The 25,470-nt window shown below is 35.4% G+C and overlaps 1 protein-coding gene and 1 non-coding gene across 5 annotated transcripts; both read right to left on the reverse strand.

Annotated features, from left to right (window-relative positions):
- Window positions 1-227: 227 nt before the first annotated feature.
- On the reverse strand, window positions 228-25,242 carry LOC106651079 (helicase domino). Of its 4 annotated transcripts, XM_014369425.2 has the most exons (23): window positions 22,841-23,166; window positions 20,510-20,691; window positions 19,427-20,294; window positions 18,484-19,025; window positions 17,583-18,231; window positions 17,153-17,391; window positions 16,074-16,888; window positions 15,817-16,003; window positions 15,206-15,536; window positions 15,055-15,135; window positions 14,595-14,807; window positions 14,228-14,511; window positions 13,281-14,143; window positions 12,917-13,031; window positions 12,508-12,834; window positions 11,989-12,213; window positions 6,571-6,606; window positions 5,230-5,401; window positions 4,602-5,143; window positions 4,208-4,513; window positions 2,662-3,387; window positions 2,101-2,535; window positions 228-2,015 (listed from the first exon to the last, which is right to left on the reverse strand). In XM_014369425.2, exons 2-23 carry the CDS (start codon window positions 20,678-20,680, stop codon window positions 1,626-1,628), a joined length of 8,517 nt encoding a protein of 2,838 aa, XP_014224911.1. In that variant the 5' UTR covers window positions 20,681-20,691; window positions 22,841-23,166; the 3' UTR covers window positions 228-1,625. The 4 variants fall into 4 exon arrangements, with proteins under 4 accessions (XP_014224911.1, XP_014224908.1, XP_014224907.1 ...); XM_014369422.2 differs by lacking the exons at window positions 228-2,015; window positions 2,101-2,535; window positions 2,662-3,387; ... (3 more) ...; window positions 6,571-6,606; window positions 22,841-23,166 and adding an exon at window positions 24,542-25,242 and having other exon boundaries at window positions 7,382-12,213; XM_014369421.2 differs by lacking the exons at window positions 228-2,015; window positions 2,101-2,535; window positions 2,662-3,387; ... (2 more) ...; window positions 5,230-5,401; window positions 6,571-6,606 and having other exon boundaries at window positions 7,382-12,213.
- On the reverse strand, window positions 12,329-12,433 carry LOC111694304. Its single transcript, XR_002763592.1, has one exon. It is a non-coding gene; the product is annotated as a small nucleolar RNA SNORA26 (small nucleolar RNA).
- Window positions 25,243-25,470: the final 228 nt, after the last annotated feature.

Here is a 25,470-nt window from a genome sequence, read left to right on the forward strand (position 1 = left end):
AATACTTTCAATTTCTAAAGTTAATGCTTTTTTTGAGATTTTCATGAAATGATTGGAATGCATATTTCAACCATTTCAATGATTCTACACATAGCACATGCTAAAGATACGATCGACAATCTGCACCTCATGTTATTCAGATGATATAAAGCGTTACGAGAATATTAAATAGGTGACAGCAAAATTTCTTTTTCAATAAAATATGAAAAAATAAATATGAATAAAAGTTCTTCGCAGAAGAAATTTATTGTAATAGTTATAGTACACGAATAGAACATATACAATATTGATACAATTTTTTTGTTGTGCTTTAATGTAGCACTTGCAAAATCAGTTCAGGACCATTTAAATATTTATACAATACATACAAATTTCAAGTTTTAAAACTAATTTTTTATTCAATGAAACCAAATTTAATCCCAAATATGTTCAGACACTAGCCATAACATTATCAAGTTTTATTTTCAAATTATTTAGTCAGATGTGAAGAGCAAGTTTGCTCTATGTACGAATAAAATCTAAGTATGAATACTGCTAAAAGGTGTGTATTTTTTGTTCTTTGACTCGTGTCGATTGACAACTGGTATTAATTTCATAAGTTCCAGATCTACCAAGTTATTTTATGGATTTAGAAATTAATATTATTTAATTTACAGATTCATACTGCAGTTAAAGCAGTTTCTATTAAATTTATTTATATATATACAAGATTATGTTTTTAATCGGTTTGCTTTCTCCAAAAGCCTATTCTTATAAATCTTTCAACTTTATACAATCATTCTTACTGTGATTACATAGATTCATAAGTACAAATTTTAGGGAATATTTACAATATTTTTATAACTATGCAAGTAATTTATTCATACAATCGTATGCAAATTTTTACCGTTCAAGTTCATTTAATTCTTCATTTCAATACTAAAACTATAAATAATATTTGTTTATCATTACATGAAATATGAAACAAAACCCTACAGTAGAGAGTTTTTCTACAGTTTATGATCAATTTTTGAGCAGTTAAATAATTTTCAGAAAAAATTAGAAATTGTTATGATCATGATATCTAGTTATTAAGAGAATAAATAGCTGCTTATCAAAAAAGAAACCAAGGTCTTTTAATCAAAAATCATTGGATCATCAGTCTCTTCATTTCCATAATCTTGCTATTAAGAAGATATGGATTATCTAAAATTTAACTACATAATTATTACGAGTAACCAATACGTTAACTGTTAATTTTTTTATGAGTGTTCTTATATAAAAATTTAACGATCGCCAATATGTTTACAAATGTAAGTATTCCAATAATGATCAAAGACTTTACATTTATTTCCCAATTTTCTTGGTAGAATATGTGTAAGCGTAAATTGAATCATCGGTAGAGGTATATATCATTAATGATACTCGAACTATGAAACGCACTAACGTAGTTTTATAAATTTACGTGATTTTTGCACAATTATATGATTGAGTAAATACTTCACTACAAGCAAATATGGAATGTTTTGTTATCAATGCAGATTATTAGTCTAGTAACGGCAGTTTGCGAAATCATCATCGTTCATTGAACGATGATGAACTTAATGTTAGCTACGTCGTTCGAGTAATTGTGCAAGAAGCGATATTCATTTAGGCTGAGTATCCGTTGATGCATTCAATGGCGGTTGTTGCGGCTGCTGAGCAGTTTGTTGCGGAGGCAACTGTTGCTGTTGTTGCTGTTGCTGCTGTTGTTGCTGTTGTTGCTGTTGTTGCTGTTGTTGCTGTTGTTGCTGATTGAGAGTTTGTTGTGAGATTGTTTGCAATCTTACTTGACTGGGTCCTGGACTAGCTCGTGCTGTAGTAACGATAGGTTTGTTGCCTTGAACGGGTGCTTGTCGTAGTTGAGCTGAACTGGCAGGTACCACTTGTATAGTTTGTTTAAGAGCGCCCGACGAAACCGGAATCACTCGGGTTTGTAGAGGCGATTTAGCTAGTACTACTTGACTAGGTTGAGCTCCCACTTGACCACTGGAAACCTAAAATCATGGATATGATTTGTTAATGAATATAATGGTTTACTTATTTTATGAATTACAATATCAATAGGAAAGTTTTTCGTACATGAGTGAACTGAGAACAGGCGCCTGATTTCATAACTTGAATTTGTTGTACAGTCAATTGTGTTGGTATTCCACTTTTTTGTTGGAGAATTAATTGTGATGGTAAGCCAGATTTTCCAGTTACTTGAGCTAGTTGAGCAACTTTTTGTGCAGGTAATTTTCGCTGTGCAATGAATTGTGGATGCAGCTGTAATTGTCTTATTTGTTGAGATGTAGCAGCGCGCACTGTACCACCAGTTTTAACCAGAGTTGCTACAGGCGTAGCACCACTTGAACCAGCATTTTGTAATTGTTGTTGTACTTGCAAACCACTTTGAGTCAATACTTGAGCTCCTGATATACCAGCTTGGCCCTGCACTTGTACCTGCGATAATTTCATTTGTTGTTGTTGCTGCTGACGTTTTAGAAGCGCAGCAGCTATTTCTGCCTCTGTCAACTAAAACAATAAAATACATGGTACGTGAAATAATTTTAGTAAAAAAGTTTGAGTGAAGTTTCAAAAATTTAAATATGATCAATAAATAAATTAATAATATTCGAAAAAAATCAAATATTAACTAACCTGTCGTGTCGCGATAGCTTGTTTCCCGACAGCAGTAACTGCAGCAAGCTGCTGTGGAGTGAGAGTTGCACCAGAAGCTCCAGCTTGTTTCAACAAAGCAGCATTGCGTTGTTGCTGGGCAGCTGCTGCAGCAGCAGCGGCGGCAGGGGAGACAGCAACGGAAACTTTTTGACCACTTGCAGCTTGGGCTTGTAATGCCTTCAATTGTTGTTGATGTCGTATTAAATGCTGCGTTTTAACATATTGGAATTGGGCAGGTGTGAGGTTTCGTGTGTTAACCGTAAAACCTTGAGCATTTTTTTGAGCAATAACAGTTGGTCCTTGCCCAGCAGTAGCAATACCAGCTGCTGTTTGAAGTCTCTGCCCAGCAGCGTGGACATTACTTATAATACCACCAGATGCTGAACGCACATCTTGCAATCCTAGGGCTCCGGCCACAACTCGAGCTTTAATGTTTGCATTTACGACATTGGGAGAGCTCACAACAATTGCACTCGAGCCTGCCTTCATTGCCAGTGACGCAGCTGCCGTTGCTGCTTGATTCTGACCAATCATAACTGCCGACGTTCCAACGTTTTGTTGCGAAGCTATCAATTGTTGCTGTTGTTGTTGCTGTTGCTGCTGTTGCTGTTGCTGCTGTTGTTGTTGTTGTTGTTGCTGTTGCTGCTGTTGTTGTTGCTGTTGAGCAAGTCGTACTGCTGCTGCTTGTTGTTCGGGAGTTAGGACCTATAATATAAGTAGCATAATTTGGTTAAAATTGAATTACTCATTTAAAAAATGTTAAAAATTTCTCTATGACTATCATAGAGAATGTGTATGGATCCTAACATTTTGCATACAAAGAAATGTTAAAAATATTTAATATTTAGTGAATGAAAAGTGAAAGAAACTATCTAAAAGCATAACTTCGTACTTGCAGACTTAAAGCTATCTTGAAATCTAAAAAAATTAGTTCAATTGTTAAGAAGTTTTTTTTTCTTTATATGTTACATGTTTTTTTTCTTTTTCGTATTGTGCAATTTTTTCAGATTAATTAACTTATGACTTACAAACAAAGTTAATGCTATAGTTTTTTGTACACGTTTTAAAAACGCTAATTACAATTTTCGAAATGACTAAATTCATAGGTCATTTTATGAAGATTGTATCTCGAGTTTAACGGTTAAATCAATGAACTTGTTTCTCTAGACAGGATACGCAGGTTGTATAATTTCCACTTTCAACCCACGAGTTTTAATAGAGAATTAATTTATCTTTCGCTTTTATAAATAACAAAACACGATATCTGACAAAGAAATTCAGATTCATGGTCGGAAGCGAGACATCTATAAAAAGATGCAACCATTTTAGAAGAGATTTAATTCATAGACCATGTTGCACATATACTTTAAATTTCAAGATATATTTGAAATCTCAAGAAAATAGAAGAAATATGAAAAAATACATTTTTTCTTTACATTTGTTATAAAGAAGAGATGTTTTCAGGTAATTAAACAAAAATTATAAATGTACTGTTACTAAAAAAATTGAGTCATTCATAACTTACCGCTGTAGCAGCAGCAGCAGCAGCAGCGCTACGTTTTTCTTTTGCTACCCGCTCGGCTCTGCGCGCAGCAACTTCAATTGGTGATAAAGGATTATCGTAGTTTACACCATTATCAGCTGCAACTGCTGGATGTTTTGAAACTTTCACTGTAGAACTAGTTAACACCGATTTTACAGTTTGAGTCCTTTTGACTGAAACAGCTTTTAAGGCTTCAATTCGTTGCAAGCAGGCATTTGTAAAAGCTTGATTTTGATCTTGAGAGTATAATTGAGATGTCCTCATGGGCCGATTGGTTTTATTTTGTTGCTACGAAAAAAAGAATATAATTAATCTTGCATCACTTTTAAATTAATCGACAATTAACAAAAACTCCAGATTCAAGTGGACAGCTTACCTCTGAGGGATGGGGTATTTTATAAAGACTTGTCTTTTGTTTTTTCTGTTTTTTCGGTGTTGTATCGTACAGAATTTTTCCTTCTTCACGAGGTACAATGACGGTTTCATATCTAAGTCGGCATTGTTTAGGGGATCTGTAGCTGCGCGATATGTTATTAACAATATCAGCTACAAGATCCCAATTTGGAGTATGTCCTGGAGACAATATCATAAGATTGAGTGGTAATCCTTGATAAACTTGAACTGCTTGAAGCAGCGCATTATCTTCATGAATCATCCATTCCACACAAGACTCTTGCTCTGGCACAGCCGATTTAGCTACCCCTGAGGCCAGTTTAACTGGTCCTACCGAAGTGGCAGGACTGCCAATGACACCAGGAGAGCTATTCACAGTTGTAAATGGCATGCGTGCGAGCCCTCGATGCTTGTGAAGTTTCATATCGCGACGCATCTTCGTTACGGCGGGTGATGGGCGATCGAATAATGAACGAGGTGCTGATATCATATCTTCCTTGACTCGTATTTTTGCGGGTCGACGACCTGCATTACAAAAAAGTATTAAATTAAATTTCAAAAATCATTCAACAAATGAATTTAACTAAATCAACTCTTGAAACGTTTCATACCATCTCGTTCGGCAGATCCTGTATCCACGTGACTTCGCTTTAGATGATCTTTTTTGGTATAAATTGGCGGTAATTGGGCTTCGCTCATAGGAACGTCGTCATACAGAAAACTTAATGAATAATCAACGTAAACATCGTTATCTGATGTTGGCGGGGTTGGAGGACACCACATCTAATTTCCAAGAATAAAATAATAATTTAGTTTAACGAAATATTAAATAAGAAAAATGTACGTTTATAAGCTATATTGTTCCTTAAAGTGTTTCGTACTTTACTCTTAGTTCATTTAGAAATTTTTATGAATGAAAGATATTCTAGATGATACCTTGACATTTAATCTTTGAAAGACAGAAAATCTCTAACTGGGTGCGATATTGGTTCAACACATTACCGACCAACAATCTTAATATATTTATTATATCATTTTTCGGAGGAAAAATACTTCTTAAATCTCGGCTTTCCAAAGGATTAATTGACCAAAAAATAAATGAACTTCTATACACACTATGGTAAGATAAATTCAATAATGGGTGGAAAACGTAAACAGTGTGAAAGGAAAATACGACGGTGTGCATAAAATATTAGGCTGATAGTAAAGATAATAAAAATAGTATACAGCGGGCACAGGAATCACTCATTCTTGTCTTTTTCCATTTCTCGTTTTTTTCCATTACTGAATGAATCTCACCCAAGTGAATATCGTGTTCAATTTTGTTGATTATATGATAGTTCCAAAGAAGAGAATAAAGATTCAAAATTTTTTATACAGGATCACATTCTTAACTAATATAATCAAAATTCTGTTTATAAAACTCGGGTATTTATTTTATTATTGTAAACTAAGAAAATCACTAACTCCAAACAAATTTGATTATCTAAGAAACCTTCATAGCTTAAAAGTGCCAAGTCAGTTTTTTCTCAATTTTCAATTAATAATGACGAAAAAGCTGAGAATTATAAAATTGTATGCTATAATTAAGTGGTCCAAAAGCATTTTTGCTCACCAAGTGTGCAAAAAAGGATACACATGAGTTTACATGTGACAATATTTTTTAGCTATAGAATTAAAACTTCGAGTGTTTTATAACTATTACTTCTAATTAAGTAATAGTCATAAAACACTCGAAATTCATAGTTATTTCATAGACTCAAATTTTTTAAGGGCCAAATTCACAATTTTTAAGATAAAAAATAACTTTACTGGGCTCTTTAGATATTGAAAGTTTCAGAAATTGGCCCGATATTTTAAGATAGAGAAGAACACACACGAAGCGATATGGTACGCAGAAACATGGGTTTTAGAATGATATAATTTGGGATTAATAAAAATATTTCACTTACCGGCATTTCTTCGAGACCATCTTCAGATATCCAAATCTGCAATTTATAAGATAGTTGTTCAGTTGTTTGTTTATATAAAATTCTTCTTTTGTACGCAAATGGCAAGACAAAGGTGTAGTTTCGCTTAGCTCCAATTCGATTCTGCGTCATGTTTTGTTAATAACTTACCAAGTTATGAGTTGAAATAATATATGGCTCATGACATTTTTCGATTACAGTATCATTTATCGTTTAGTTGAAACCTATTTTGATTTTAATTTCTATTCGATAAATGATCATAAAAAAATTCAAATTTTGAAAACAGTTACTAATTTGTAAAAAAATATTGATCAACTCTTACTTGCTTATTTTGCAAAATCTAAATTTAATATAAAAAAATGTATATAGCTAAAAAATGATTCAGGATTGAGGATATTAGTCTTGTTCGTTCAAAGACTCAATCTATACCTTTGTTTTGCGTAATAGTCTTAGTGGTTGAGAAAAGAAATGATATATTATCCTCGTGAACGCTCATAAATGTGCCTGCTTATATCTTGGTTACGTCCAAGTTTGGAATGGCAAAGGCAGTGTTTTGGTGCCATTTTATTCAAGTTTTTCTTTATTACTTTAATAAATAAATAAATCAAAAATAAGCATTTTAAAAGAAAACTACGTAAATTAAATTGTGCGGTCATAATTGCCCTGCCACACCAAACTGATAATATAATATCGAGTAACGTGCAAGAAATTTTAAAATATAAACAAGCACACTGAGCAAAGTTGACACCAAAACGGAACTGAACCTTTGATCGAACAGACTTGGATGTATATAACCAAGAAATAAGACAAACACAATTTTTTTAATTTGTTCATTGCAAGGAATATTTCATTTATTTCCTTATTCAAAACTCATTCGATCATACAAAATACAGTCACGCAACTTAAGAATAATATATAATCGCTTTCAGTTTTTCCACTATAATTACAATAGGATTTTTTCCCACAGGTCGCTCTGAGTCATATTCAATTTTTGAAAAAATAAAGACAGTTTAACCATGGGAAATCGTATTATAAAGCTATACACAACGCCTTAATTTACTTTGTATAAGGCGTATTTAAATATTTTAACGGTTATGCAGGGCTACATTTAACGTACCTACAATATCACGCCATTAGTAACTTCGAAATACCTACTAGCTCGTTAAAAATTAATTATGTCTAATATCTACCACAGAAATTAATTCGCGTTGAACAACTAAAATAAGTTTACGCACAGTTTTGTCTCTTTATGTAATACAAATTACGAAATCGATAAATTAAATACACAAAAAACAGTCATAAGATCAAATTTAAAGAATTTAATTTTAATAAGAATAAAAATAAAGCTTAAGTTATATTTACAAAGGCCCAGATAGTAATCTGCATTGTTATGTTTTCAACGTAACATTTGTGAAAGATGCGAGTCAAGACTGTTTTAGACATAGACAATTAAAAATCCTACGCTTTCTTCTCGATTTACGAATTTTCGGCATCGTAAAAAATTCATAATCGATGGTTGCACGTTCGGAATTATTCATATTTAAATTTTATATATTTTTAATTATATATGTACATGAGGATAACTGGCATCCTACTTAATAATTCACTTGTCAAAATAAAATGAGAGTTTAATATCTCGGTGCACTCTATGAATCGATATTTCATAAGTACAGTAAATTATTATTTGAATATAGTTTATCTGATCCGCATGATATTTTGACGCGTATTTGTTATATATTACAAAATATATATTTATAAATATATACATATACGGATGCACAGTATGCAATGCACACGTATGTATGAGTATCCGTAGGTGGCTGAATCTATGCTTATAATCAAATAAACATTACTACTTCAGCGAAACACAAGAAGTATATTATATATAAAGATACGAAACTTGAGTTCAAAAGCTCTCGGTAATTTGCATAACATTGTCACTTCATGAGGATAAGTAAACGATCATAGTTTTATCGCGGAGCGTACGCATTAGTCGAGCGGACGAGTAGGTGTACCAAGTGATGCAGTAGAACGATTTAGTTTTTTTGCGGGTTTGTCATCGTCGTCTTCGTCAGTGAGTTCGATCGTTTGTGCGTCTTTGCTCGGCGTCGAACTGGACTTAGCAAACATGGCTTTTATACTCAACTGTCTTTGACGCTTTAAAGGTTTATTTGGGTTAGGACTATCCGGCTCGTCTTCAAGAGTTACGGTCGTTATAGTTCCTTGCTTAGCCTCACTTTTATTACGAGAAATTTTGGGCGATTTGGTATGATTCATCGATGAAAGCTCAGAATTATGTTGTTTTGGCTTAGATGAAAATGAACTACTTTTGCCAAGACTTTTGGAATCAAGGCTTATCATTGCGACCACTTTAGCGGTCCTTTGTGGTTTTTCTGAATCGATAACTGGCTGAGAACTAAAAGAATTTCCATTAGAATTGGAACTCGAATCTTCATTATTCGTATTCGCATCTAGCGATGACGGCTCTTTTGGTAGATCTACGGAACGTCGAGCAGCTTTAACTTTTGAACTTGTAGGTGACGGTGTTTTTGTCAAAGTTGATTGTACGTTGGAACGATTGGCGATTTTTAAAATTTGCTCGGGTGACGGCAGTGGCGTATCTGGTCTTCTTTTGAGAGCCATACGGTTGACTATTGCGTTTTCTGCGGGTATGACGCTAGGTCGTACTCGATTTATACCCGTTATTGTATTGTCTTTATTTTCCATTGCTAAACGTTCAGATCTCTTGATATACGTCGTTGAACGACTCCTTCGTACTCCGATAGGAGATGTAGGTATCACAAAGCTATTTTCGATCATTAAAGTTCTTGGGCTATTTCGAGGACTCGATTTCACTAAAGTTTGGGACGAAGATGGAGAACTAATGGCTTGAGCACATACACTGGATGATCCTTCACTGTCACTATTATTATGATTGGTTAGAGACCTTGTAACCGGTCTAACAGAATATGAAAGAGGCATCGGAGTGTCAGGACGGCGTCGCAATCCTAATTTTAATGAAATGGGGGTAGAACGAGGTGGGTTCATCGACACCTGCACATCGTTTTTGGACGATTTTGATTCAACAAGTGTAGGCTTACTATCACTCACTTTGCTGGCATTGATAGATGGAACTTCAGCCACTTCGTCTTCCTGTTTAATTATTTTAACATTTGAAGTAGAAGGAGAAACGAGCAATGGAGTCTCGGATGAATGTTTAGAATTTGAATCGCTTCCGCAACTAGAAGTTATTTTTTGAACAGAAATGAAATCTGACTCATTTTTAAACGGAGAAATTACTTTATCAACAAGTGTAGACGTTTTAGCAGTGCAAGCTTTTGAAATACTTCCAACATTTTTAATTTCAGTTATATTCGTTGATGCGTTTTTAATATTTTCTAAAACATTACCTGCATTATTCACTGATTTTTCACATTTTATTACTGATGTATCGATTTCTTGGATTGTTTGCGTGGCAGTTTTCTCTATGTTCGACAAAGAATCACTTAATTCTTCGTTTAAACTAGAATCAGGCTTGATATTTGCCAATCGAGTAGACGATCGAGTGATTTTAGGAGCGATTTTTGATTCTTCTGTGGCAGAATTTTTACACATCAATGATTTCTTCTCGGAGTCATCAAGGGAGTTAGTGTCAGTAACTACTAAGGTATCATTTAATTTAACTACTTCTGAGGGGACAATGAATGAAGAACCATCGCTAACAGCCGGCTTTGTTTCAGATAATCTAGTTGAAGAACGAGTAGTTCTTAGTGATTCCCTGTCCATAGAAGGAATTTTATCAGGTAAAACATTAAAATCAAAATTACTTTTTTCAAGAGATTCTACTTTAATTTTTTTTTCGATAGGAATTTCTGTCAAGATGGGTTTTTCTTTGGATTCTGATCTAGATCGTTTCGATGCTCGATTAATCCTAGAAAATCTATTTAAAATGGGACTAATTCTATGAGGAGTGAGTGATTCATCTTGTGTTAGATTATTATCACATTTCGTTGGCGTTATGGAAAGTTTTTGATCATTATCTCGATTATTTTGTTCACCATCGCGATTCATAGCTTTTGAAATTATTAACTTGCACGAAGCGATGTCGTCCTCTGCATTCGATAAATTAGAATCATCTTTCAATTCTGAACGTATTCGCGAATAACAACGAGCAACTTTTTCTTTTTCAGTTTCAGTTTGTGCATATTCTACTTGCATATTTGAAGAACTAAGTTCTTTACAGTACAAGTCATTTTGAGATTTTTCACTATCAACTGAACATTTGTTTTCACTAGAAACTGTACAATCGGATTTTTCAATATTACTTTCATCGATAGATGTTTGAACAAGTGCTTTATTTTGAATATTATGTATTTCAATTTTTTTAATTAAAGGATTTGAAACATCAATATCATCAAAGTTAAATTCTTCTTTATTTTTATTATCAGACTTTTCATCAATAAATGCTTTTGGAGCCGAAATTTTGCTAGATCTGGTAGAGTACATTGATAATGAAGAATCTACTTTAATTACAGGATATGATGACTGAGACTGTTTTCGAGGTCGACCAACTTTACCAGCTACAGGGGTTACATTTTTTTTGGAATCAATACTTTGTACTTCGATGGAAGTTTCGTTAATACTGAGTATTTGGGAATTTTTATCTGAAAATTCAGACGTTTCATTGTTCGTTTCTAAAAGTGACTTGCTACTTGTAGGTATTTGCTCACTCGAAGATTTTATAAATGCTTTAGCTTCTGGTACTGTCGGGATCATTTCAGGAATTATAGTCGAGTCATTAACTGAGTTTTCAATGAATGTTGCGTCATCGTCTTTATTATCATCGGCGTTTGATGTTAAAGAAGTATTGATTGATTCATTTAATTTTTCTTCGTTTACGTGTTTTTTACGATTTCGAGGTTTACTTTCAGGTAAAAGCGGACTAACATCTAACGTCCAAAGATTAATTTGAACGTCACCTCTAGATCGCGTTGTTCTGGGACTATTAAGGTCTAAATGGTTCTGTACGGGTTGACTACGATCATTCAAATTATTTTTTTTAGTCGCGGGGAATTTTTTAACTTGGTCATTACCTTCGTCGTCCACTCGAATAAAATTACGCTCATCTTCCGAACTATTATCCGAAACAATGTCTTCATTTTGTGAGTCAGTTTCCGTTAGCGATGTGGTATCTGACTCATTATCTGAAGACGAAGATGCGTTATCCTCATTATCGCTTTTCAAATTTAAATTCTTAGAAACTAATCCTCGCGTCATACTACTGCGTCTAGACAATTGTCGCGTCCTACCGCGACGATTATTTCTACCTGACTTCGTTAATTTTTTGTTACTATTACTAATTGCGACACGTCTAGAAATGCTATTTTTATTATTATTAACCTGATTTCGAGCATCTTCCTGTGAATACGTGATAAGGTTTTCGTCGTCATCCTCAGCGAGTCGCGCTTGTCGTTCTTCTTCGTCACGCAAAGCTCTTAAGCGGTCTAGTTCCCACTCCTTTTTCTGTTCCTCAAGTTCACGTTCAGCAGCAGCAAGTTGAGCCGCGGCAAAGTGTCCATCAGAATCTTCAACGAAACGCATAGCGTAGCGTTCAATTGGCGTGAGCTGCAAGAAAATGTTTACAATAATTACAAATCGTCTTGAGAAGGAATGAAATTCGAGTCTTGTGACCATTCTTTATTCTAGAGTTATCACAAATTTAATAATATCAAATGAAAGAATTTGTTTCTCTAGACAGGATACGCAGGTTGTATAATTTCCACTTTCAACCCACGAGTTTTAATAGAGAATTAATTTATTTCTCGCTTTTATAATAAAAAAACACGATATCTGACAAAAGCATTCAGATTCATGGTCGGAAGCGAGGTATCTATAAAAACGATAAAAAATATTTCTTACCTGAGAAACTAAATTCTGAACTTCTTGTTCAGCTTTGCTAACTTGTGCATCTTCATTATCGACGTCATCCACTGGAATATTTTCGTCGAATTCCGCTAAGTCAGCAACAGCTTCAGCTTTAGCCGTTCTAGCTGCTTGGACATCGAGGTCTTCTTCAACTGCGGCAAGAGCACTTTCCAATGCTCCTATAGCTAATTTTTCTTCAGGTACGGTTGATTCTTTCTGGAACTGTTTTTCACGATCCTTATTTTGTTCTAATACTTCAGCCATTCGCGTAGAAGCATCAGTTTCTGATTGATCGACGTTAAACAGATCTTGAATGGTAGACTATAAAATAAAAGCAATAATTAGTAACAATTTTATACAACGCATTTATGTAATAATTAAACAAACAAAATTTCCAACTTACACTTTTGAAGTACGCTGTCGTAAAATTGCCACCTTCAATTGCAAGATCGCCAAGCAATCTTTTCTGATTAGCTTTTTTAAGGATATTTTCTTCGATCGTTCTCTCACTTATTAACCTGAAAATTGAAATTAAGATTATAGTCATCGATTGAAATTCAAATTTTACAAAATTTTACAAGGTTTTTAAAGCATTTGTTTCTTTAGACAGGATACGCACGCTATATTATTTCCACTTTTAGCGCACGAGTTTTTATAAAGAAATATTAATATCTCGTCATTCAAGATAAAACGATAACAGATATGAATGACCTGTTACGTGGTCGGTGACGATATTTAAAAATTTTTATTATTGCTTATTAACTCACCTATAAATATGCACATCCCTAGTCTGCCCAATACGGTGACATCTATCTTGAGCTTGAGCATCCATAGTTGGATTCCAATCACTGTCATAAAATACGACTGTATCAGCTCCAGTAAGATTAACACCAACTCCACCAGAACGGGTAGATAATATAAAGCAAAATATTCTTTTATCATTGTTGAATCTTTCCATTAACACTTGTCTTTGATCAATTTTCGTAGCACCATCTAATCGAAGATATATATAACCATGGTAATTGAGAAAAGCTTCCAAAACATCCAACATTCTTGTCATTTGCGTGAAAATAAGAACCCTATGATTATTGGTCTTCAATTTTCTGAGAAGTTGATCTAGTGATTGCAATTTTCCACAATCGTACTGTATTAAACGTGGATCCGGAAATTGGGTCAACATTGAGCTAGCAATAGGATGTAAAATGGATAATTTTTCGTCTAAGTGCTGCTTCAGTTCTAAAACCAGTCGTTGATCTTTCCATAGTTTATGAGGTGGTGGATGAGAGACATGGAATTTAGGTGAAGATGCCAAAACAGCTGGAACGTGAACAAGGAATTTTTCGAAAATAGTTTTCAACTCTTGAACATAATATTCAGTTGATTTGATAGCTTCTGCTAGTGCTTTTGTATGAGAAAAGTATTGTCTTCGCGTTCGGGTCGGTTCTTTGGCCAAAGAACAATGGAGCCAACCACTGTTCCATCCACTAGACTTCTCATGATTATTCATTTTCAAAGTTGAACATAAGTCCTCTCCATAAACAGGACAGGCAGCGCATCTTTTATCGTTTATATTAGCCAATGAAACTAATTTATTGTGCCTTTTATTTCGTCGACTTTCTTCCAAGTCCAGCTTGAGAAATAAGAATTCATTGTAAAATTTGAGTTAATTTCTCAATGATTGTTAAAAATTCAATATGAATACAATGGTACATACCAAGTGAAATTCCGATTTTGGAGCAGATATACTCTGATTTTTTTCGACGTCCTTTACTATAGTTCTAGTAATTAATCCACATCGAAACGCTCCTTGCGGTTGTGATTGTCCCACTGATAACGCATTTACATTTATTGGCGAAACTCGCATAACTGGTCTTCCTGTAGAAGAAGTAACGACATTTCCGATAACTTTATTAACTGATACGGTAGTCGGAGATAAACTCATTAACTGCTTTGGAAAAACAGTTAATCTTTGTCCAGAGGATGTCATTATTGGAAAATCTAGAAAAGGATATTAAAAATATTAATTTTTTCAGGTTCTTCGAAGTTTAAAAAATTTTTTTTTATAAAACAATGATGCTTACATGGATTAGGAGTTTCTTGATTAGTATTGGTAATAATAATATGCCTTCCAGTGGAAGTTTGGACTAACTGAGCAATGCCTGGAACAAGTTTTTGGACAGAATCGCCGGACTTAACAGTAACTGCTTGCGTTGTGATTTTGGACGCATCTTTTGTAGTGGGCACTGCTGTTCCCGCATTTTGTATATTTTGTGCTACCGAAGTTACAGGTATTGCTATAAAAAATAAACAAAATCATTTTAATGGACAATAAAAATTTTAATTGACGATTTAAAGATTCCAAGAGAGTATGGATATATTTTTCATGTCAACTCAGCTTGGATTGAGAGTTTGATAAATTAATTTTAGCAAACCTACAAGCTGGCAAGAGTATAATTTTTCTAGCATCACTGCAAAAGTGCTTGCAACCTTACAGTCACTGATCGATGATGCATTAACATATTCAAGAAATGAACTATTTACCTTTCACTGTTCCTTGATGTGGAACAAGTTGAACAGAATATCCTTGTAGATGATGCCCGCTTGCAACTTTTAATGTAACACCTAAAATGAATACCAATATTTTACTTTTTTTTCTTGTAAATGACTATAAGTTTGAATCAATCAAAATTACCTTGACTAGGTGCTACGGAATTATTAGAATTATTGATTAATGGTGCACTACTTATTTTGGTGCATGGTAGTACTCCTCCCGTGAAACTTTTTATTTTTATTTGTTGCTGATTTGGTGGAACATTTGCAGTTGGTTTTGAAACTTGATTTGATAATCGAACATTTATTTTGATTTTTCCTGCAGGGCAACGAGGAGGAGGAGGAGGATAACTATCAATTTCTTCTATAAGTTTGCGAGGAGTTTTCAAACGTTTTATACGATGAGCTACAAATGCAGTCATGGTGAATTCCAAATCTATCAGATCTAAGTTAAAGCAAGATAGATCAATATGCTGAAAATAATATAAAGACTCAGTATAGGCAGCAATATATAAGATGAAAAGATATTGATTATGTTTATATAGTGATAATAACGTAATAAATAATAATATTAATAATGTCTCAAAGCGCCCTTAGGCCAAACAAATTGTATCATTTGGCCTTACAAATGCTTGAAATTTCTTTCCCCACATTATTTGAGCTGCTCCATATTGAACTATGGAATCAGAGGTTTAAAAAATATGGGTGGTATTTCAACTACCTTTTTAAAATTATTTTAGTTCAATTAATTACCTTAAACGGATCATAATCGAGTGCACTCCAAACAAGCGATGCTGTGTGGAAATCAATACCCTCCATTTGGAATGGTGATATTGTTGGACGTGATTCAAATAAGTTTGGATGATTACAAACTTTTCGCAGTTGCATTAAAACGTTAATAACACTTAATAAATTGCCACTAGCTAATGTTTCTTTTGTCCTGTAAATAAATTATTGATATGATTAATATTTTCCATTTGAAATTTTTTTTTGGTATCTATTATACTTACTTAGCTCTCGACATAAAATCGTCGTATAGATATCTTTGTCGTTTTGATAATCTACACATGACTACATGTTCATATTTTTTTGGTAGTTGCTTTTCAACCTCACATTTAAGTCGTCTCAATAAAAATGGGCGTAAAACCTTATGTAGACGGCGGATGATATTTTCATTATATTCGTTGTTTCCTTCTATCATTCCAGACACAGGATTGCTAAACCATTCTTTGAATTCTCGATGCGATTGGAACACATTCGGCATTAAAAAATGCATTAAGGACCACAGTTCCATCAAATTGTTCTGAAGTGGTGTTCCAGTAAGTAACAAACGACGCTGTGTTTGAAAGTTCAAAAGCAATTGCCATCTTTGAGATTTAAAATTTTTAATGTTCTGTGCTTCGTCTAGTATTAGATATTTCCACTTTTTTCGTCGGAAACTTTGATGGTCTTGAATCACAAGCTTATAAGATGTGATACAAATATGAAAAGCATTTGGTTTAGTCCAGCCTGTTCTTTTTTGTTTTCTTTCTTTTTGGGATCCATAGTAAGTTAATATTTTAAAACCTGGACACCATTTCTTGAATTCCATTTCCCAATTGAGCATTACTGAAGTTGGTACAATGATTAAATGTGGACCCCAATTTCCTTTCTCACAAGCCAAGTGTCCCAATAAAGCAATAGTTTGGATAGTTTTACCCAACCCCATTTCATCAGCCAAAATTCCGTTCAACTTTCTTTCAAACATGGTGACGAGCCAGTCAAGTCCAATATGTTGGTATTCTCGTAAGGTATGTTTTAATAAAAATGGAATTTTAGTAACAACCTGATAAACAGAAAATGAGTGTAAGCAAATTCATTTTGAGTATAATATGAAGCTAAATAACATTATAAATAATCTAGTGTAGAAACTGCTACAATAAATCTAAAGTAATTCTAAGTTAAGATTTATAAAAAAGAGCAATTTCAAATTAATCTTCCTTCTTGAAATAGTAGTTTGGAATAGTACATTTCACAAACTCTTTGGATGAGAAGGTTTTAATTGATATAAATATCAATTATGAAAATAAAATATAATCAAAATACTTACACTTGTTGTAAGTAAAGTATTTCCTTTGGGTTGTAAGCTTTCAGCAATTGCAGCAACAGAATCCATTTCACTTTGTTTTGCATCAGTCATACTTTTGTTTTCATCAGATAAATCTTCTAATAATGACTTTAACCCAACAGGTTCATCATCACTTTGAGAATCATTCTGAGCTTCATCATCACTGTCTGATTTATTATCTGATTCAGATTTGCTTTCATCTTCATTTTCAGAGTCAGTATCTGTAAAAATATTTTATCATTAATTTCTCTGTAAAGTTAAATTCTAAGCAGTTTATTTTCTTATTTGTAGAAATCAGACAAATGCCTCGTAAGAGAACTGCATGAGGAAGCCTTCAGAGTTGGTAAATTATCATCATTTTTTATTTTATAGTTAAAGTTATTAAAAGTTATTATAAAATTAACTTCCTTACCATTATCAGTCTCATTATAATCTAATGAAGTTTCACCAGCATTCCCATACATAGCCATGAGCTCATCTATCGACATTTCATTTTCAGCCTTTAAATCATCTAATTCTTGTTTATGATCTACGTTTTGTTCCATTTTTTCTTGTTCTTGAATGGTATCTTCTTCATCTTCCGATGAATCATCCGAATCTATAGTGAACTCAGTGTCTTTTCCTTCATTATCATCTTTCTCTTCTTCCACTATATTTTTTGGTAAAGGAGATAAACTTTTATCTCTTTCTTCCAAATAATTGGGTGGTAATTCCTTTAATAGATCTTCCAAGGTGAGTTCAGACTCTTTTTTTAGCAGTTCCACTTCTTCTTTATGATTGGATTTCATTTCTTCTTCTGCTTTTGCTATAGTTTCTTCATCATCATCAGAATCTTGATTTGGCTTAAAGTCATCATCAGAGTGATGATCAACTGGTATGGGTGATGATATTCGTGAACTATGAATAGATGCAGGTGTACTTAAGTTTCCTTCAACTTTATTCAAACCTTCTGTTAACCAAGATGAGTATTTTTCTGTTTGATCTACAATAAAATTTAAATGTTGGTCTAATGCTTTTTTTCTTTTTTCTTCCAGTCTAGTTTGTTGTTTATACTCCACCAACTGAAAACATATTTTAATATTATAATATAATTTAATTTATAATGCCTCATGGTTTACTAATTTTTATCCAAAATTCATGTATTTAAAATGTTGATAAACCAAAACTAATTTAGCATCAGTCAAATCATCAAATTTTAAAATTTAATGTTCCCACAACGAGCACACAGTAACAACATTATAAAGTTGGAATTGCCGGCTTATTGTGTGGGGTAAAATCATAATAATAGTATTCAATTTATAAATAGTCAGTACCTTTTCAACATTAGCCCAGAAGGTTTTTATTTCTTTAGCTACAAAACTAGCCAATCTTTTCATTTTCAACTCTTCCAGCTTTTCTGCTTTCTGAGCTTGAATTGCTTTTTCTTGGAAGTATTTTTGAACCATTCTAGCACACTTTTTTGCAGCACTTTTCTTCCACTTTCTTTCTTGGGCAAAGTCTGCAGAGAGCCACACCATTTCTTCTAATAAGTAGTCCCAGTGCGCTTTTTGCCTAGGAGGTTCTTGTACTTTGGGAAGTCTTTTTTCAGACCACAAACCTTCTCTTTGTAATTCAGCTATCCTTTGTACAACATAAGCTTCTTGCTTTGCTTTTTCTACAATGTTTTCCTGATTATTAATAACTGTATCACAGGGAGGAGAAGTTGCTAAAGTAGAAACAGGCAATTTAACCAGTTTTACAATAGCATTTGGCAAAGACGCATCAGTGTTATTGGTCATTGGCATTTTATCCGAAGAAGGATTGCAATTAGACACCAAGTTTGAATCCTCAGTTTTTACTTCAGTTAGCATTTCATCTATAAATGAAACGAAAAACTCTTTGAATAATTATTGGTATTTCTAGAAAAAGGATCAAAGATATTGAATTGAGTAATTTCTAAAATATTTATGAAGTGCAATAATGCAAAATAGAAAAGATTTAAAAGTCAATAATAAATAATGAAGCTTGAACTGTAGCTCAAAAAGTTGAAATTATCATGAAATTAATTAAGATCTTATCGCAATATTCAATGATTCTTTGAATAGTTCAAAAAATAATATATATACCATATAAGGATATCTATTAATGGAATTAATTTAAAATGATATATATTGAAATTATATGAAGGATTTGCTTTGAGGATAATTAAAGCCTGTAAAAAATCTCAAATCAACACTCTTATCAAATTTATTTTACCACGTTAGAAAGAGAATATACCTTTTTGATTTGATTCTGCTACTGTAGAGGTTAAAGTCATTGAAACATCTACAGGTGTGTCACCAGAAGTAGAAACTTCTGGTGTAGAAACTGTAGACACAGGTACACTTGTTGTCATTGTCGACACAACTTCTGACACTGTTGAAGATGTAGCTGTAACAGTTTCTGATGTTGATGCTACATCCGAAGTCACTTCAGTTAAAACTACTGGTAATGCACTTGAACTAGGTATTAAATTGTCAGTTCCAACATCACCAGTTGCAGATTGCATTAACTTCTCATCACTATCTGTTCCTAATTGATATTTTTTCATGAATTCTGAGTATTCAACTGTTGGAAGTTCTTTCTTCCATTTATCATAGTCAAGAATATTGCCACCGTTCTGAAGAAAAAATAATTCTGTGGCGTTTTCTCTATACTCATTGAGCACTAAACATAACCTTTGTAATTTGTAATCAAGAATAGCTTGCTTTAAAATATTAGGCTCTGCTAACTCAATTGGAATATCTACATCTTCTTGTAATTTACACTTTTTTGCAGGTGGTGACGATGTAGATGTTGAGTCTGTTGATAGTGCTAATTGGCATGTCAAAGAAGATGTTGATGAGCTTGAAACTACTAATGGATCTGCAGCATCTTTGGATAATGATGAATGATCAGACGGCAAGATCATGCTGGATACTGATGTACGAACGAGTTTTGGCGAATTTGTCAACCCTATCTTAGTATTCTGACTGGCGGATGGTGCAACTGTGACTTTCGAGTTATCAGTATCTGAGACTTTAACCACATCGATGGGATCTGACGAGTTAACGATACGTGAAACACTGGCAGACTGATTTGATGTGCTGTGACTTGCTGAAATGACCTAAAATTTTTAATTTTTTTTACAGATATGACCAGAATTAAATAACTTAATTTTAATATTAATTGTAAAATTTTTCAGACAAATGCCTCGATTATATCAAAAAGATCTCCTGAATGGAACATTCATTTAATCTTTCAAGAGTGGTAATGTTAACATCATTAAGGTACTAAATTTAAAAAAAAATAACAACAAATTTTATAAAAAAATATAAGTACCTGCTCAATTTTTGAAGAGGCAAGTTTGATTGGTGTGTTGTTTGATGTGACATTTGTAATTTTCTTTTGCACGTTCGTTTCTTGTTGATTTTGGTTGACATTTTTATCTGCATTTCCTACTCCACCCCTAGTTAGGGGCGGCACACTGGGTGCACTTTGTTTATCACTCATCACACATTATACTGAAAAAATAGGCATTTATTTTTATAAAGTTTTTTGGAAATGTTAAACAATATCAAAATATATGATCATTTATTTCAAGTAGGTAGTCTAAAAAAATAAATGTACTAAATAGGGTAACTGAACCAATCATTGTAGGACAATGACAAGTAAAAATAAAACTAATACTGAACATTTTATGAATTGTCTTTATTGATTAATTTTTGAGAATACTAGACACGCAGAGAATAATTTTTAATAAACAACAAGCAAAATATCTGTTTTGCATTTTCTTGTTTAAGACTGTGAATAAATTAAATAAAAAAAGAAAGTAAGACGCACGAAAATCGATAACTACTTTTTCGATGATATTTTTGCATTTGTACTGGATACGAACATGAAAATTGCTTGAAAGCCAGCGTCTATTGAAAACCAATTCGGCCGGCTTCGAAAAAGCTCATTTGAATATTTAATTATTCCGTAATAATTGGAACGAAGAGCATTTGCAAAAAAAGCATACATATTGCAAAATCTGTTACTTTAAATGAAAAAACAAAAGTAGTTGAATAAATTTTATGCGAGATCAGGTTTACGAACAAACATTGAAATAAATCCAAATTATCCAAACGAATAATAAAAAACTGATTTGGTGAAGCGAGTTAGCGTAAAAAATTTAAAATGAATAAGTTATAATAATCCTGAAAATATGAATTGATCAATTTTTTCGCGTGGTATTATGAAGTAATATCGATAGAGCATGTATCAATTGAAAAATTATCCATGAAAAATATCGAAAACAATAAAATAATAATAAATAAATAAGAGGGAAGCTTATATGCAAAAGTGTGTATGTGTGCATGCGCGCGCGCGCGTATGTGTGTGTATTCTTGGCCTGCGATATGCGCATCACCGACGAAAGAGAAAGAGAGACAGAACGATGGAAGAGATTCGTTTAGAGTATTGCGATAATGGCGAAAGTGTATAAAAAAGACAATTCTTCGATGACACGAATACAGAGGAAAAAGGTCGATCGGACGAGAAAATTGACGGCGCAGGAGGGTTAGATTCGGGAAAAAGAGCTCGTGTCGAAAGATGTAGCAAGAGCGACGGCAGCTCGACTAGCTTCGGGACAAAGGAAATTCTAAGTCGGCCATTTTGGCCTCTCTCGCTCTCGAGATGCGCGAGGTCTCGCTTTTTACGTAGACGAGCCCTAGCAGTTGCAAACTTACCGCAGCGTAGTCAGCGAAACTCCCCGAGGATGTGCCATCCGAGCAATATCCGCTGGGCGTGGGCTGACCGGGGCGCGACGCGTCGGCGTTTATTTAGCGAGGAAATTCCTAGAGATGCGCGTTTCGCTTATTTCTCACATATGCGTTTGTGCGAGTGCGAAAGAGAGAGAAAACGAGAAGTCGTATATGTGTGCGTGCAGTTGTTGCCTCGAGAGCGCGCACATACGCGACGACGATGCAGCGCGAGCCGATGACAATATACAAGTATAGACGTGTGTCGCGGCTCGATCATGGGCGAGAAAGGCCCGAGAGAAAACGAGAAGACGGACGATGCGAAGGAGCGACGACGACGAGAAAGTCGAAGCGTGCCTGCGAGTGCAGCACAGGCAGAGCAAGGGCTCGGCCCCGTCGGACGGGTTAGAAAACTGCTATCGGCGTAAACTGTTGTTAAAAACGAGTCGGGTCAAACGCAAACACATAAAGTCACTGCGGGAACCGCACCCGCGCGCGCTCTTTCTCGCTTCATTCGTCTGTGGAATCGGTCATTTTGAGAGGCGCGTTGGCGTTTATACTTGGCTCTATATGCGCGCAACGATATACAATAATGGCTGCCGTCGCTTCTCTCTCGCTACGGAGGGGAAACGCGACGAAGGGGCCTTTGCAGTTCGCCTCGAAAAGAAGCAGAAGTAGCAGCAGCAGCGGGGGCGACGGCAGCAAACGTGGCCCGAGCGAAGTTGGCCGCAAACACGCCTCAGTCAAGGACGCCTCGCACAGGGTGGCCAGACTGTACTCTATGGTATATTATGTATGATGTACACTCACACACATAGCACAGTATAGCTGGCTGGCTGACGCGCGCGCATATGGCACAGGTATACACATACACACTCACACAGTAAACACACACACATACACACACTATTTACACAGTTTTTCTACTCACACAGAGTAACAGCGCACGACGAACCAATATTATATGCGCGCGCACTGTGATATTAATTGCAGTGTGATGTTGTTGTTGTTGTTGTTGCGCTGCTGCTGCGTAAGCGAGCGCCAACAGCAGCAGCGGCAGCGGCGGCGGTGGCGACGGCAGCTCCTCGCGACGTTCGAAACTGACTATATATCTCGGAGTTTGTGCGAGGAGGTAAGAGGGGGTAGGCGATGTGCAGTCTGCAGCGCAGGCGAGCCGGCGACGGCCTACGAAATGGCTCTCGTACGAGAGTCGTGGCTGCTGCTGCTGCTGCCTGTCTGATGTGCGACCTCGTGAGCGGCTCGCCGAGCTTTGCCGCCGAGGGACAGAGACGGAAGAGTGCATCGGGCGCTGGGCGCGAGGTGGCGCTCCAGCCGGGACCACCGGCGCACCAGCAGCGCACCAGCCACTTTTCCGTCTTCTGCGCGCCGCGAACGAATCCACCTTGGCCACGCACACACGTACATGCGAACGTTATAAACTGATGCAATACATATGTATAGGTTGTGCCAAGTTGCGCGCGCGCCACGTCCAACCCGCAACACAGCTCTTGGGGTGTACACAACAGGGGGTTTGGCTGCGTATGTATAGGTTCACGCATATGGGAATTGGGAGAGAAAATCACCTAGCTGACCCTACAGGACCGTCCATAGACCGTCAAATGATTCGAGATTGTCGTTTCCGGCGCTTTCCATCTTGCCACACCTCCACTTATGCACTTATGCAGCGGGCCTGGTGCATGTTAAATCAATGACACCGCGAGATCATTATAGTCGCTCGACCGCGTTCGATTCATAATTACAATTGACTAAAGTGTATTTCAAAAAAACTAGAAATAGTTCGTTACAACGGATTGACTATGTGTATTTTAATATTGAACAATGGAAGCGAAGTCGAATTTTACGGAGACCAACATGGCGCGAGATCTGGGCCCGAGTGCGATTTCGGAGCACGTGCGCGAAATAAACTAACCTTTCCGAAACTACTTTTTACCGAAACTTTGTGGGAACGACCAAAATTTGATTAATATATTAAAAACAAACATCGCGCTATATAATTATAAAATCAATTTTCAACATTTTAAATCAAGTATTATTTTATGCTTAAAAGATAACCTTCAATAATCATTTACTTTAATTATTCTTTCGTATGAATTTATTTAAACAAGGACGCCGATTGCTTTGTTCAACAATCGCTTTTAGTTATACATGAAATACAAATTCACTAAAAAATTGAAAAATTAAGTGAAAATGACTACGAACTTGAAATTAAAAAATTAGGATGAATTACAGAGATTTGTAGAAACATATGTAGGTGGATGTAAAGAAAATAAATTTAGAAATAGTAGGGTTAACAAATTTAACGCCGCTGCACGTGCTACGCAACGCCGGTAGTTGTTTAATATTGATGAATGCGTAACACGCAGGCAGTAGCGCAAAGCATATAAAAAAAGGCGCGCTCTTCGATTATATTGCTCGAACGTATGAAAAAAAAGGAGTCGATAGACCCAATCAACATATAGGCGAGCAACAATCAAGCACAAAAAGAAAAAGATGTAGTACATAAGCGTTGAGTACAGATTGGGAGGGGGTAAATAAATTTGGAGTCGTTGCAACATAGTGCGACGAGTCGAAATGCATTCTCGAGTATGATGGGGAAAAATGTTCAACTCACCGATCAACGCGAATCGCAGAAATTCAGCACACTCGGCGTGAAAGAAGAAGTGTAACGAAGAAGCCGCATCGGCTGAGAAGCTTGGCCATGATGAAACTGCTGTAGTCGTGCAGCCACGTGTTAGCTTGAGCCATTCGAGCCGTGTAACAGTCGTCTGAGTTCCTCAATCAAGTGGCCGAATATACGATCGCGCTGCCGCTACTACCGATGCGATCTCGGCAACTAGCTGGCCGCGGCAGGTCGGGCCTTTTCGTCCCTTGGTCGACGGCATAGCCACCAAAGTCTTCTTCGGGGCCAGGCAGTTTACTCACGTCTACGGCAACTCTCTTCGACATGGCTCTCGATGCTGCTGATCAGTTGTCACCGAAAAACTTTTGCTTTTTTCCCTCTCGGGAACGACGGCGACGTGACCGACGAGCCGACTCGTGCTGAAGTGGCAGAATTCGTGGTCTTGGCTCTGCAACCTAAACACATATTCTTCCTCTGTTTTTCACATGCGCACGCTTGGCGCACTATCTAAAATTTTTCCCTCTGCGCCGCTTGAAACAAGGCGGAGAATTTGGTCATACGAGACCAGAGTCACGCTAGCAGCTAAAAGACGAATATTTTATGTATGCGATTATCTGTGTATGAGTGCTGCCAGTACACGATACGCCTATGCGGACGTAAGAGATGTCCCCAATGAACCAATTTACGAAGGCGCTCGATTTGACCACGTTCTACATTGTAGATCACTCTATCTTTATTCTAAAAACTTTTTTTAAATCGAACCTTTTCTATCATCAATTTAACCATTTTTGTAAAGCTCATCCTAATCAACAAAAAAATTCTTTTAAAAGGCAGGATCTTAGAATTGAGCTTAGTATATTACTTTTACTTTTCAATTATGTAGTGAAACACGAGATTTGAAAGTGCGGCCAGGCATCAAA

Source organism: Trichogramma pretiosum, unplaced genomic scaffold, assembly GCF_000599845.2.
Source record: "Trichogramma pretiosum strain Unisexual culture from Peru unplaced genomic scaffold, Tpre_2.0 scaffold67, whole genome shotgun sequence".
NCBI classification, from domain to species: domain Eukaryota; kingdom Metazoa; phylum Arthropoda; class Insecta; order Hymenoptera; family Trichogrammatidae; genus Trichogramma; species Trichogramma pretiosum.

Coding starts and splice junctions, on each gene's coding strand:
- LOC106651079 (XM_014369422.2), bottom strand. CDS start 20,680: ATGAGTGATAAACAAAGTGCACCCAGTGTGCCGCCCCTAACTAGGGGT. Junction 20,295..20,509: donor CCTCTTCAAAAATTGAGCAG/GTACTTATATTT, acceptor TAAAAATTTTAG/GTCATTTCAGCAAGTCACAG. Junction 15,136..15,205: donor TTCCGTAGCACCTAGTCAAG/GTAATTTTGATT, acceptor TATTCATTTTAG/GTGTTACATTAAAAGTTGCA.